General features: G+C 39.2%; 1 protein-coding gene across 1 annotated transcript in view; it reads right to left on the bottom strand.

Moving 5' to 3' along the window:
• Window positions 1-3,494: 3,494 nt before the first annotated feature.
• LOC106940255 (leucine-rich repeat-containing protein 16B-like) overlaps window positions 3,495-15,141 on the bottom strand; it is a gene marked incomplete at its 5' end in the record, with an annotated part of 50,891 nt that continues 39,244 nt past the window's right edge. The window contains 9 exons of the mRNA XM_015022944.1: window positions 3,495-3,677; window positions 5,834-6,021; window positions 6,173-6,239; window positions 7,184-7,309; window positions 9,413-9,500; window positions 9,586-9,761; window positions 10,180-10,293; window positions 13,331-13,450; window positions 13,523-13,621. Of these exons, the coding sequence (XP_014878430.1) occupies window positions 3,510-3,677; window positions 5,834-6,021; window positions 6,173-6,239; window positions 7,184-7,309; window positions 9,413-9,500; window positions 9,586-9,761; window positions 10,180-10,293; window positions 13,331-13,450; window positions 13,523-13,621 (1,146 nt within the window). The remainder of the gene's footprint in view (window positions 3,678-5,833; window positions 6,022-6,172; window positions 6,240-7,183; window positions 7,310-9,412; window positions 9,501-9,585; window positions 9,762-10,179; window positions 10,294-13,330; window positions 13,451-13,522; window positions 13,622-15,141) is intronic.

The raw sequence follows: 15,141 nt of genomic DNA, 5'->3' as shown, positions 1-15,141 counted from the left end.
GAGCAGCTTCCCGTCTACAAGCCGCGATTAAGGCGCCCGCCATTTTTCTGGAAGTTCTCAGTCTGGCGTGTTTCAGATCCGCCGTTGCTCCAGTGTGTCTGATTTAAAGTGACGGGCCATTAAACAGCCGCCAGCGATCCTGATGACCTGCTGAGGGACTAATTTAATCATTTAAATCGTCTGCGATGGAGCAGAAAAACATCTAAAACACGCAGGAAGGCGAGTGCAAAGGACGAGGACAGGTGAAGACATGGGGACTCACTGTGACACTGATTTCCTTCTCAGTCATTTCATGAAAGGCTTAGAAATGTTTGGTTTTGTGATTTATTCACCAACTATCGAGCAGATTGTTAAAGGACCAGGACCATTTAGGAATATGGTGGCGATACCGACATTGATTTTGTTCTGATGATGGAAAATACTCCATGTAAGGTCTGATGTAAAACAGAAGATGTGAAACTGTGGGAAAGAACATCATGCCCCGTTTAAAGAACAAAGATAAACGACGCGCTTGGTCTTTTTCTATTCCAGGAGATTTTAAGCAAAATTCTAGCAAATTCTGCTTTAAAAAAAAAAACTGAAATAGGATGGTTATTGTGTAATAGATGAATAATAATCCAAAACCTATAATCAAAACCAAACTTTTTCACCAAATCCAAAATTGACTTCTTCCATGGCAATCAGTCCACAAACAAAAGAAACAGAGCAAAACTCAAACTGTGGGGTGAGGTGAAGAGAAAAGACCATCCATACTTTAAAGATGACCCTCTGTACATTTTAACCTTCGACAATATTAGAAAATGTCTAAGCATCAGTTTTTTTATATTAACATTTTTATTGAGAAAGCACATTACAATACAATTATATAATTATACTGATTACGTTCACATTTTTACATGCTTTCTCCGTTTTCTAATTTTGACAAGAGAAAGAAAAAAACAAACAAAACAACAACAACCAAAACTTAAATGGGAGCGGCGGGGTAAGCATCAGTTTTAAGTGTGACATGTAAGCAGCAGGGTGACCAACAGCTGTGGTTTGTAAAAAAAAAAAAAGCAAAGAAAAAAAAATCTCAGTGTTTATTTATTTTTTCTTTTACTGAGAAAAATCAACACAAAAGTTTGGATTTCTATCTTAAGACATGCTAATAAATCTGCTACACACACACGCACACGCACAGCTAATGAGTTAGCTCGTTCTCCTCATGCAACATGTATTTGAGTGTCCAGCTAAAGAAATCTGAAAACTCTCGTCTTTTTTTATCATTTTGACTTGGGTAAAGTAATAATGTTTTCTTTTAAGACATAAAAGACCATCCTTATGAGATTCTCTGCAGAGGCTGTAAAACTGAATAACAATCTGCGGATTCTCCCCTAAAGCAATGACCTTCACGTAGATGTAGTCATCACTAGTTTGATCGATTGGCTGGAAATTCATGCTTGCAGCGAATCAACAACGAGTTTTGCGGCCAAGGCTGGATTCACAGACTTAATGGTTTGAACCGCGGCCGCGCGGCTCTTTGATCCAGCGTGCCACAACTCGGCGTCTCTGGTATGGCGTCACTTTGCCACAAATGGAGGCAAGGTCACATTTTTACTACGTAAAAATTAGTGGCACATTTCCCGCTGTGGAGTTTCAGAACAGAAAATAATAATGTTAAATAGAAAATGATAGTTACATTCATAAAGATTTGGGTTTTTACAATAAGAGACATCAACATTTTAGTCTGTATTTCTATGAATTTACACGTAGATCTGTTACCTAAAGCTCAGAAGATAAAGTTGGGCCAACATATCGGAACAGACAAATGGATGAAAGTGAATAAGAGATTACAATTATTCTAATGATTAATTGATTAATCAGATTTAAAAAATTGTCACTCTGCAGATTTTTCATTTAACTACTGCACACAGAGATACAGCACTCTGTGATCATTTGTAGCAAAGATTGCATCTGCAGTATATTCAAGTTAATGATTAATCTATTACTAAATCAGTTGAAGATTATTTCAAACATCAATTAATCGCCATTAATTGTTTCTGTTCTATAATAAACTCTTTGCTTCCAAGAACTGCTTCAAATCTCTGACCCGCCGACATCCCAAAAAAAAAAAAGAAAAAAGAAAAGAAGCATTTGCATTCTTCTTGTTCTGTTCTCTTTCAGTCGATGCTTATTTCTGTTCATTTCTCTTCAGGAGCTAAAATGAAAACCCTGTGGGTCTAAGCGTGGAGAGTAAGTGTGTTGTTTTGGCAGTGGGTGTGTTGGGTCATTATCTTGCACCACAATGAAATATCTGCTGGTTTTGTTGCATTTTTATTTCTTTTTCTCAAATTTTTGTTAGATGTTTTTCTCTTAGCTTTTTGGACAAATTATTGACTATTATTAGCTATTACTATTAGCTATTAGCTCTAGCTAGTACTGTTTTGCATCCTCTGGTGAACCCTCTATAATTTGGCCCATGGAACGTTCTTGTGACTCACTCCTGCCCTCTGCAGGTTGGCAATCGTATCACCAATGGTTGTTTTAGAGGGATTTCTTAATAAAAGCTCTCAATGTCTCTGCTGTCAGCTGCTAAATTTGCTCCTCGCTCCAACAGTTTGACAGATATTCCAAAACGGTTCTTCTGCTTCTTTTTTTTTTTTTTTTCCAGTGTTTGTATAAAAAGGTCTGATTGATTTTCCATCTTCACGATTGCTCGACTTTCATCCACAGGCAGCTGCCTGCTTCTTAATGTTAGTTACACCTGTTATTATGAAAGACGTCTTCAGCGTCATGACCTGACAGAGTGTAATTTCAGCAATACATCTCAGAGACATATTGCAGTACTTTTGCCCTTGAACAGTTACACATGATGCCTTTTTTTTTTTATTTGTCTAGATGTAAAAACCTGGGGAAAAAAAGCGTCTCATATGCTTTGATTTCAAATCTAAATGTTTGCAATCTACAGGATAAAAAGTGAAAACCCCAGTCTCCGTGTTCCTCTAGATGTGGAGGGGGAAATGCAAGAAGTTTGTAAAAAGCTACACGTACAAAGAGCCGTAAATGATTCTTCTTTCTATTGCAAATTGATTGATTTTGTGTCCATGTGATGAAGGAGCGCATACAGAGGCAGTCCAAGGCTGTTTGGCGAATAATTAATTGAGCGTACTGAACTGTTTGGATAACTAGGATCAGTCGGACTGAATGTGTGATTGAATTGAATTGACTGGGTGACATAAATAAACTGAAATGAATTGAGTTTAAAAAAAAGTGAAGTGTGACTCAATGTGAATCAGTGAGAAAAAAAGTATTTTCTTTTTTTTTTACAGTGAGTCTGCAAAAATACTTTTAACTTTATCAACTTAGTCTGTTAGAAACCCTAAAGCAGCTAGAAGGACAGTAGCTAATTTAAAAGAAAAATAACTTTGCGTTAGTCTAGCATAAAAATGAGTCAGCCAGTGATCCTAGCTGCTTCGAAAATTACATTTCTCAGTTTGTTTAGTGCCCAGGTAACCAAACTGAGAAGTCATTCAAGAGAAACCCTTGAATGGCTTCTTTAGCAGGTCAGAGGTCATAGAGCAACAGGTCAAAGGAAATAAATCCGAAGTGTGACCCCACCTGTCAGGCAGAACTCTCTTGCTGTAGAAATCTGGAAGTCCGTCCTCCAGCATACTGACTCCTCCGTTCTCAGAGCAATGCTGTGCACACATAAACACACACACACACACACACACACACACACACACACACACAAATAACAAGAAGGAGAACAACAAATGATCAATCTGCCAAGTCCACAAGAAGCGGAAAGGATAACAAAAAGGTGCGATCTTTTCAAAAGGCTGGCTGGCGGATCTGAATCCAACGCCAGCAGAAGTCCGTCTGTAAAACACCTCCTTTAACATGCCGCCCCAAATAAATTTGCACCGATTTAGAAATGAGCTTTGAAAGAGACTAAACAAACAAACTGCTGTTTGTTGATGCCCTGCGGTCTCCCGGGGAGACGGCGGTTCGCTATTAACATTTGAGTCACAGAGACACATGTGGCAGCTTCCTACTTTGAAAGGAACTTATTTTTGGAAGGTGCCTCTGGCAACAAACACAAAATGAATACCAAAAGTTCACACGTAGAAAAGGAGAGAAGGAAAAAAAATAAAGAATCTCTCAAAGTGGCACGTGTTGGGATTATGGTTGAATCGCTGTTGATGTGAGCTCAAAAACAAACAAAGGGATCTGTCTGTCAAACCTCTAGAAAACGTCAACATCTTTTTTCTACTAAAATATCCCCAAAAAACATAAACATGCTTTGATCAGCATGACGCTGCCACCACCATGTTTTACTGTGGCGATGTCGCATCAAAACAGCGTTTTGAATGTAGACTAATTTGGTCTAATTTTGGTCTAATTTAACCACAGCAACATGTTTGCTGTGTCTTCTCTATGTGGCTTGTAGGAAACTGCTGAGATAAATTGTTACAGTGCCAATGAGAAAGTATTCACCCCTTTGGATGTCATAGCCTTTTTGTTGCTTTTGCAAATCAATCAACAAAATTGGGCTTTTTTAACAAACAAAAAGCTGATTTCTAAAAAAATGATGACAATTAAATGAAATTCTTTCCATAAAATAAGTAATTGTGTTACTATTCACCCTCTTCAGGTCACTATTTAGTAGATGCGTCTGTGGCCGCAGCATGGAGTCTGTGTGGATAGATTTGCACATCTGGACATCAATTTTACTCCATTCTTCCTTGCAAAACTGCTCAAGCTCTATCAAGCTGAGTGGGGATCAGTTGTGCACTGGGCTTTGGCTAGGCCACTTCTGAGCATCCACCTTCTTCTCTTCAAACCATTTAGTTGGACGTTTCAGGTTTGCTCTGTTGCTGAAGTCATGGTTCTGTTGCAGATCGAAACAGATTGCTTTTACTCATTTTACCTCCTACTTTTACAAGCCTCTGAAATCCAGACAATGTTCTTAGGTTTTTTTTATTTGTACCCATCCCCTGACTTATACTTATTTGCTTGGAGTGTCTGATTAACCACTGAATGCACCTTCCACAACCAGCTGACTTTATATAGACACAGTCTCATTTGATCTCCACTACTGGCTGCAGTTGAAAGGACCTCTGTTTAATTAGGTCAGTCACTCCTAATTAAACAAACAGGTGATTATTTATGTAATCACATGTTTATGTTTCATATTTTCATTTAGATATCATTATCTTGTAGAAATCTGTTTTCACTTGGACACTGAAAGATTTCTTTTTGTAAATTAATTGTTTCGCAATTAAAAGAGTAAAGCATCCAAAGAAGGGTGAATACTAATAAATAGAAACTGGACAGGCGTTCCTTGCTTTCTTCTCGCCACTGTTCCACAAATGCCAAATTTATGGAGTTCACGACTAATACTTGCCGTATCAGCTGATTCTCCCACCTCGGCTGCTGATGTGAGATGACGGGTCGGAACCGAGCTCTGCGAGATGTTCAAGTTCTTCGATAAGCCAACCATTCCTCACAGCTTTATTCCTGACCCGTCTGCCAGGTTTCTCTGTCTTTGGGATGCTGTTTGCTTGCTAATGTTCTCAAACCTCAGAGAGTCACAGAACGGATCTCTCTCTCATTGGAATTCTACACACTTTTGAAATTTTTATTGACTTAAATTTTGGAAACCATGAACCATTTTCCCTCCGATTATTAATCATGCACTACTTTGTGTTTGTATATCAGAAGACAAAAACAAACAAAAAAAAAACCCAACACATTCAGTTTGTGGAGGTAACATGACAAATTCTACTAAACTTTAACGGGAGGGGAGCGACTATTTCTTTTGCACGTCACATCAGAGGGGTCTACTCACAGATTCAGGAGGAATGTGTGCAGCTCTGTGTCGTCGCGGCGGGCGTGGCCTGACGTGGGTCACGTGACGCAGAGGTGAGCCATTGGTGGGGAGAGTGGAAAGGGACTCCCAAGAGGCCGAGTGAGTGAGAGACGCCGAGTGGGAAGGAGCAGAGGGAGTGGGAGAGGGACTGGGTTCATCACCTAAACCTGGGAGACAGGAATTAACTGGGACAGAGATCTCTCTATCCTGTCGCGTTTGACCTGCAGCACATTAATCAAATATTCCTCTGCTTCTGCTTCACTCTCCTTTGATCCCAGCTGCGTCAAAAGCAAGATGGAACAGAGGCAGAAGACTCACTCATTCTGGTGGAGACCGGACGGATCCTTCTGGTTCTGGAGCTCCGCTTTTTGATCGCCATGGTATCCTTTACCAGGGAAGATGAAGACATGATATAAGTACAGTGCACTGCAAAAATGTGCATTACCCTTGAGCTTTCTGGCTTGCATGAACAGCATGAGGTGTGGTGGAAATATAACACAGTATCCACTTAAAACATAGTGGTGACAGCATCATGCTGTGGGATAACAGCGTCAAAGCTGGAGATGCTAGGAAGACACCTGAATACAAATGCCCAACACACTAAAAAGTCCAACTTAAGTTTTCAGATGTAATAAAAATGTAAAGGAATATAATCGTATTGCAATAAGTGTTTGCTTTGCATACAAAAATGCAATTGATCAATACCAGAAATTGGTCTGATATCAGCCAAATAAAGAACATCACATGGGAAAAATGTCTTATTATAAGTGAAATAATCTGCCAATAGAACTAGTACTTTTCTTAAGCCATATTAAAATATTGTTTTAAGGTCTAGTTTGACTTAAAACAAGGAAAATATTTAAATTTTCCTGCTAAAAATTTATTTGTAAGTTGGTTTTGTCTTATTTCAACCGTTTTAAGATATTTGGACTTGAAAAACAGACAAAAAAACTACTTGGTAAGAAGTTGTGTTTTTGCAGTGTATAATCACTCCCCCAGCATTTCAATCCAGCAGCACTTGTATCCTGAAAGTAGACCCACTGGTTCATAATAAATGGGTCAGTAGTTCTACTTGATCAAGTCTTTTCTAACATTTCACGCTATGAAATACGTATTAAACGTCTATGACTCGTGCTGATATTGTATCGGGTCAATATCGGTATCGGCCAACACTCATAGCTGCGATATGGGTATCATATCGGGATTTTAAAAAGTTGTATCGGGACACAGTGGCAAATTTTGTATGGTAGTGGCTTCTGTGTTAAAATCTTCATCATGCCAGAAAGACGATAAATATATTTAGACTTCCCGTCATATTGTAACACTTACTATTCCAAGGTTCACTCCAAAGTCCTCATCGGGGAAATCCAGCGATTCAACAAGTCTCGAATGCCTGACGGATCGCCTACCCGTCCCGACATCGTCCCAGCGCTTTGCCTGAGAGACCTGTCGTAGCTGATGCAACACACACACGCACACACACACATCAACAACATTCAACAACACTGTCATTCAAGTGTTCACATCAATCAAACGACTGTCCTTAAATGTAGTCTCCTAGGAGAGGTGGGTCTGTCCTCTCTGCGTGTCAGGTTCACAAACAGAACAAAAGGGCGAGTTGGTTTGGAAAGCCTGAGACAAACATGAATTACACTCAGTTTCTTGATCATCAAAGCAGAGCGAGGGAAGATAGAGGACAGGCTGGCACTGCAGCAAAACACAGCGAGGAGAATGAGACATAACAGTGGAGATAGTGAACAGAATGCAAAGCAGAGCTGGCCAGGCGGCGATGCTGTTAGAAGCCTCTCCTGGTCTGCTTTCAAGCCGTGTTCATTTCAAAGATTACATTATGTAAAGATTGGACCCTGCAGCATCAGATCATAAAGTTAACTACCTCCAAACCAGGTTTCTGTGTTGCTCGAGAGCATAAATATTTCCCCTACAAGGAAGTAAACATTTCTAGTGATGGTGGTAAACACTAAAATCACAGCCACTTTGACATAACTCCAGATATTACAGGTTTCAATTTCTTCAAAATAAGATTTCTGCTGCTGGTTTTGATTCACTTTACATTTCCATCATTTTCATCCCGTTGAGCTTTGACTTTATGCGGCACAATCTGCATCACTGAGATGAGAGAAGTCGCTTTTCAATATTTTCTTTAGCTTGCATAAAGGTGTTTACAAAAAAAAAAGGCCAATGAAGGTAATTAATTATATAAAATTATAACCATCTCCATCAATCATTTATGCTTTTAAGATGTTTAGCAAAATTGATCCATCAAAATCTCCTGGATTATTTCATTATTTTGTTTAACTAAGCTTATTAATACAGTAACGACTTGACATTAGGTGAAAGGAGTTTTAATTATGCTTTGAAGAGGCTGATGAAATTGAACTTTGAGGCTAAACGTCAAGAGTCTTGGAGAATTCAGAGCAGTTTGTGTGAATCACCATGTATGGTGGCCGCGGAAAATGTATTAGCATCTGGAAGAATTGAGCTACAGAGTAAATTATTCTTGAAAGTAGAGATAGTCTACAGTTAGAGGGAAAACTTTTTTTCTGGTAAAAAAGAAAAAGAAGAACTAACTCAACATCTGTAACATGACACAGTTAGATAACAATTAACCAAGAGCTAGCAACTCAACATAATGCAATGTTAGCATAGCACCTAGCATGCAGAATGTGGTGATATAATAAGGTGTTATTTACAGTCTAACTCAAGCTCCTTAGTGTAAGGCAGAGTTTTTATATAAAATACATTAAGGTTTAATAAAACTGAAACATCTGCGCAGTTTTCAAGATGAAATACGTTAGCATGAAATGCTAATGGCAACAGCTGAGCTCATTTCACTCATTATGTTCCTGCAGTTCAATTAAGAGGAGCCAATATACAGTAATTCGTTATTTCACAGACAAAACCGGCCAGGGAAAGAGATCGCCGAACAACTCTGGAAAAATTCAAGTCAACAGCATCGAATGGACTTGATAAAATAAAATGTTTACCTTCTTGTCAATATAGTGCTGGGGGAAAAAAACGCAGAGATCGTAACTTGATAGCTTGTAGAAAAACCAAATTTCTAGAAATTATATTGAAAAATTTGGATGTTTTAACTTTATCAACCCTCATATTTGTGCAAAACAATAACATAATATTAGTTTATTAAAGTCTGCACAACTCTCCCTTATGTAAGATTTTAAGGTTTTTCCGCTTGTAAATAACATTTCTCACCACACCACGATGGACTTCACGTTTTTAAAAACACAAACGGTCTTAATTCTCCTTGGATTTGTTGACAGGAACTTGAATGAAACCTTCTTGGTGTTAACAAATCAAGATACCTCACAATACCACAAATCAGGAAATTACCAAAGTCTTTACTTTTTACAAACGTGGACAGTTATTTTTCCTCCAGAACAGTAAAAATATTGTGGTGGTTACCATTTAAGCACTATGTTTAGTTCTTTAAAAAATAAAACAGAAAACTACAAACTACAACAAACACGCGTTTTCTACTATCTAAAAAGAAGTCATGCATTAAAGGGATATTACCAGTACCAGGGTTTTATGGGTGGTGTAGAGCTCCTGCAGGATCTGATCCACAATAGAGTTTGTCAGATAGGAGACCACGGACAGCTTCACCTCCCTGCACGCGAAGAAACGACAGTTCAATCAGGATGTTCCCCAGAGTCCTGCGTGATTGGAAGCTTTGAATCTGCTGCTGTTCTCACTCCAGAGCCTGGTTGATGTCTTCGGCCGCTCTCTCCATCAGAGCGCTGCGGATGGCTGAGCGAGGGATGGAGACTTGCTCGGAGATGGAGGAGAGAGGCGGGCTGAGCCTCTCGGCGGCCGAGCAGGACATGGGACACAGCTCTCGGCAGAGAGACACCATGGAGTCGACCACCACCTGAACAAGACGAGACCCAAAGATTGTTGGAAAAGTTACTGTTGGTTCGCCGAAATGTATTCATGGCTGCCTGTGCAACGCAGCTGTTCAATGTGTTATTAAGCTAATGAATCATATGGTCTGTTCGCACAGATGTTCACTTCATCTGTTGGACGCAAACGGCTGAAAAAGCCCAACAAGCAAAGTAATTAAACTTTGCAAAGTCTTTTAGATTCTCGAGACATCCGCATTTCCGTCTCCCTTTGTAAATGATTTTCATAGGAAACATTAGCAAGTTTGTCTTTTTTTTCCCCCTGTGGATTTAAAATGCAACACTTCTTTTGAAGTCAGCACGCAGCATTAATAGGCAATCTAAATGCAACCAGTTCGCTCCTATTTAAATAACAGTCGCGTAAACGGAAATAAAGCAGTGATTTACCTGCAGCTCTTTGTCTGCGGCCTTGGCCAGCTCTCCGGCCAGCGTGTCCAGCCGCTGCTTGACCGGTCCGTCCACCGACAGGACGTGGGCCAGCTCACACAGGGACGGGTACAGCTGACGGAGACACAAACAGCCAGCGCTCATTAAATTAAATTCATTAAGTCTGTGAGCTAACGATTAAAGATCTACAGTTGTTGCATTAACCTTCCAGACCTCTCAGGTCTTCTGGTTCTGGTTCTGAACCAGAACCAAATGTGGAGAAGCAGCATTCACCTGCTATGCACCACAAATCTGGAACAAACTTCTAGAAAACTGAAAAACAGCTGAAACACTGAGTGCCTTAGAGTCTAGACTAAATCTAATCTCATTTTGACCTAATTTCTTTTTTCTGTGGGTAGCAGTTTGGAAATACTTAGGATTTTCTAAAGGGGCAATGATCTCAAAAACACCTAAAACTGGTGTTGAAACAGATCAAAGTAGGATGTGCTGTGGTGGCGCAGAGGTTAAGCACGTCCACATATGGAGGCCTCAGTCTTTGACATGGCCGTCGCAGGTTTGAATCCCTGCCTGGCGACCTTTGCCAAATGTCTTCCCCTTCTCTCATTACCCACTATCCTGTCAACTAACTATCAAATAAAGGCCACTAGAGGCAATAAAACTTAAAAAAAACAAAAAACAGATCAAAGTAACGCATCATGAAACTTTCATCTGGGCCTGTGTGTGTAAATTTGCGTCTATGACGGGGGAGTGTAAATTTACAAGCGATGGAAGCTTTTCATCTCTAGTTGTTGGCTTTAATAATTCCATCCTGGATATTTCACTAGTAAAAATTGTGCTATTTAAATCATTTTTTTGTATCATTATTGTTCTTCTTTCATTTTTTAAAGAACTGGTCTGTAGCTGACAAAGCTAACCAGAAATTAGCTGGAACATGGGGCAGCCGACCCAATCACCTGTAAGTGATCCAAGAAAATAAGATGAAAAAATAAATTACTCAAGAAAATGAACAGGGTCGCTCCTGAACACACCAAAAAATGCTGACACCACACACTAATGGCAGCAGTGCAGGAAGGCTGAATAATTAGTCCACTGACAATTTGTTTGTTTGTTTGTTTTCTTACTTGCTTTAAGCTGAAACAAAAGGACGCTTCTGTGTTTGTTTTCCAGGGTCTGAAGCTCCAGAAAGAGCCTGTTGGTCTGTACATCGGAATCAACGCTTTAAGCTGGTTCGCGATACAGAAACGCTACATAAAAATACTCCTGTACTGTTATTTGATTTTTCATAGTATTTTTTTTTTAACCTGTTGATTTGAAACCATTTCTCCAGTTTGAAATGTTGGTACAGTAAACGTCCTGGTTGTTAGCCTGAGCAGGAAACACGTGAATTCTCCATCATCTTGTTGTGTCATAACGGACCAATCTGTAATTCGCAGGTCTGGTTTACTAACAATCACTGGCAGCTGTACGTACAGTTATTTTCTTTTTTTTTTATTTTTCATGCTCCACTCCACATCCTGTTCCACCCCAGTCTGGGGCAGTGGTTCGGTGCATGGATATTTGGGGCATAAACACTTAACCGGTTAAACTAGAGTCGACTCATTTGCTTTCATCTTCTACCAAGCGTAGTTCAAGCACCGTTTAAGAATGCAAGAAAACTTTAATAATAGCTATTTGTCGGTAGCTGCTGCTGATTTCATTTACATCTAATCAGAAAGAAACATCCCAGCATTACCTTCCTGCTGTTTGAGCTTTTATAAATTCTGTCCTTACACCGCAACTGCTGACCTGACAGCTTATTTAGCTTAATTACCTGAATATCAAGCTATTGGCGATTCATTACAGGGGAGATCCGAAGCTCGCTGAGGCAAATTCTTCAAAATTACCCTGTATGGACTTTTCATTACAGACTCAATAACATAATTGGCCATGACTAATTAAGCACCATCAATGCCATTGATCATACCTTGCTTTATATCGGAACGATCCATCCCAAATCCTGCGTTGATGTATGAGTGTATCAGACCAGTGGGGTTAGTACGTCCAGAGCGAAACAGAGAGAACATTCTTGAAACAAAAGCTCTTAAGAAAACTTTAAAAGTTTGGATTTTTCATGTCCAACGTTGTATGAGGAAATGTTTTACATCTGTAGAAGCCAACGCACAGGATTTCAGCTTGTAGAAGCAGTATGCAGACAGGCTACATGCCGAAACCTCTTCGAAAGTTTTCATTCATGATTCATTTATTGTGTGTTTTTCAGGCATATGGTGTCACTTTATAGCACAATCAAGCAAATATTTTACCTTCAGATGTGAAAAAAATAAAAAATTGCTGTACATATCAAGCACTACTTTTTTAAAAAAAAATTGACTCTGTATCATAGTTGTATGTGATGAAATTGGCCCCTGTCTCTTTAAGAACTTCCTTCCGGGCAAGTCATCACAACAACGCTTTTCCAAGCCGTCCATTGGTGCCGTTTCCAAACGTTCTCAGGAGCTCAGCAGATCCCCAGTTCCCCCCAGGTGTTTGCTAATTGCTGCTGCCGCTATTCTGGGGGAGTTCAGCTGGAGACTAAAGCTCTAAGACGGAGTTTTGGGCAAATGAGCAGCGCACTGTCTGAGCAGGCGTTGAGGCACACCCACGGTGGTTGCCATGGGAGATTCAAGGATTTCTCAAACATGCATGAATGAGTCAAAGCAACGCTTGGGGTATGTTTTTTTTATGATTAAATAACTTCATAGCATTATACAAAGCTAAAAAATTGTTGATTTTGTACAAAATCCCCCATTTAAAAATAAAAAATAAAAACTCAGGACTGACCTTTGTTATTTTATGTGTTCACTTTGTCCGTCTTTGGGAAAATGTAAACCTTTTATTTAAACTAAAGGAATACTTTGCTGTTTGCCCACTGCCAGGCTCCTTTTCATTTACTGTAGCACTTAAAACTTCACCAGATACAATGACTTGAATAAACATTCTTGATTTTGTCAGATTGCAAGCGCAGACTTCAACGTCTATGACTTTGACAGTCGAGCACTGAAGTGAGTAAAAAAACACAAAATCCAGTGGAAATAATTCCTGTAACTCTCATTTGCAACAGTATGCCCAGTTAGCCAAAGTATGAGCTTTTCTCACACACACACAGCTCACTCACAGCTCTTGAGTTTCTGGCCTCTTTGAGGATTTGTCTGGCAGTCTGGACCTCGTCTCCGTCCTCGCAGGACTTCAGGACACAAAGCTGCTGCTGCACCCTCACGCAAAGACGCTCCATCACCTAAAGTACCTAAGTTAATTTCAATGTCCAACCCAAATATTTCACACAGGCCACATATTTTTAGACGCAGACCTGTTCAGCGGTGCTGGTGACGAGACCCTGGTGCAGCCTGAGCGCCTGCTTCTGAGAGAAGCGCTGAGTCTGGTTGTTCCTGAGCAGTGCGCGCTGGATCTGGCCCCCCACAGAAAAAAACAAAACAAAGAAAAAACAAAACACAGGTTTGAGCATGAGGCAGAAGACAAGTTCATTTGCATGGTAATAGGGAAACAGGATTTAGATCCCTTGCAATAGAAAGAAGTGACTTTGATTTGTTTTCCTGACTCAGCAGATGGAAAACAAAGGCTGGGTCATCAAATTTTGCAAGACAGAACATTACGCAGGGAATTATGATGTTCAGACAGAGCAGGGGAGGGAAAAGAAAAACACTAATTTTGTTGTTTTTTTATTTTATATATATATATATATATATATATATATATATATATATATTGAAATTAACCAGAGAGTGCTGTTACAACAGCAAAGGTGACCCGGCACAAGTGCATTCCGGCGCAGATATGCTGCTTATTTTTGGTTTCTCTGGCAAAGCAGAGCTTGACAAGGAATGTAAACAGACTGCAAAGTCTGTAGATGGCACTAATACCGACAGAGGCAACATGACTGACCCATTTCGGAACCGAAAAATACTAATTCAGGAACGGATTCTGTCCGGATCAGCTGCTATCACACGCCTCCCTCTGTCGTCGTCGCACATTCACAGGTTCCATCCAAGTGCAGAATAAATTTAGAATAAATTGGACCTTACAGATAAAAAATTTATGACTCTGATGTGGTTTCATTGTACAAAGTACACTGCTCTGTGAAAATGATTTCTCACTAGGCCTGCAGGATGTCAGGAAGCCTGGCGCTGGGATCCTTTTGCTGAATATGCGACAGTAACGATGATTACAGTTATAGAATCACTTTTCTCACATTACAGCCACAGATTTATTGTATTTATAAAACATGATATTTTTTTAAATGCATATTTTTAGCATATAATTATGTGTGGCATATCGATCAAAGGTTAAAGTGATTTTTGGTACATCAGCGGGGAAGTCGACAGCAAAATCATCCAACAGGGTAAACATATTTCTGGTGTACATAATTAGGATGAATGGAACTTAAACATAGTATTCTTCCAAATATTTCATTATTTTTATAATAGAAATACTACAAACACTGATTACAATGAGTGAACTGAGAAGCTCAAATTCTTATAGATTCCACTTTTTTTTAACATTTTGTGACAAACGAATGTATTTTGTTCAGATTCTGTGCAGTCAAGTGACAACGTACTGTTACTTTGAAAATGTAATATGAATATGTCTTGAGGCTGTAGTAACACCAGAATTTCCCCTCTGTATGACAATAAAGTCTATTTCTGTTTTATTCTAAATGATACATGGCTTTATACTTTTTAAAATTAATTAATGGCAGAAATTTAAATTTCTAGAAATGCAAGGCTACTATTAAAACCACAATAAAACTAGCTGCTGTACATGTAGCTACACCAACTGTTGAGTGAAAAGAGATGAATACAAGTGGGCACCGCATTCTTTAAATTATTTGTAAAAAAAAAAAAAAAAAATATTTTTAATAATAATTTTATATATTTATATTAATTATTATTGCTGAAAAAGGTTTTTAAA

This window comes from Poecilia latipinna, unplaced genomic scaffold (assembly GCF_001443285.1).
Source record: "Poecilia latipinna isolate Pla-1442-1.1 unplaced genomic scaffold, P_latipinna-1.0 Scaffold3145, whole genome shotgun sequence".
NCBI lineage: Eukaryota > Metazoa > Chordata > Actinopteri > Cyprinodontiformes > Poeciliidae > Poecilia > Poecilia latipinna.
The sequence above is the reverse complement of the archived record's forward strand: the minus strand, read 5'-3'. Positions and strand labels throughout refer to the sequence as shown.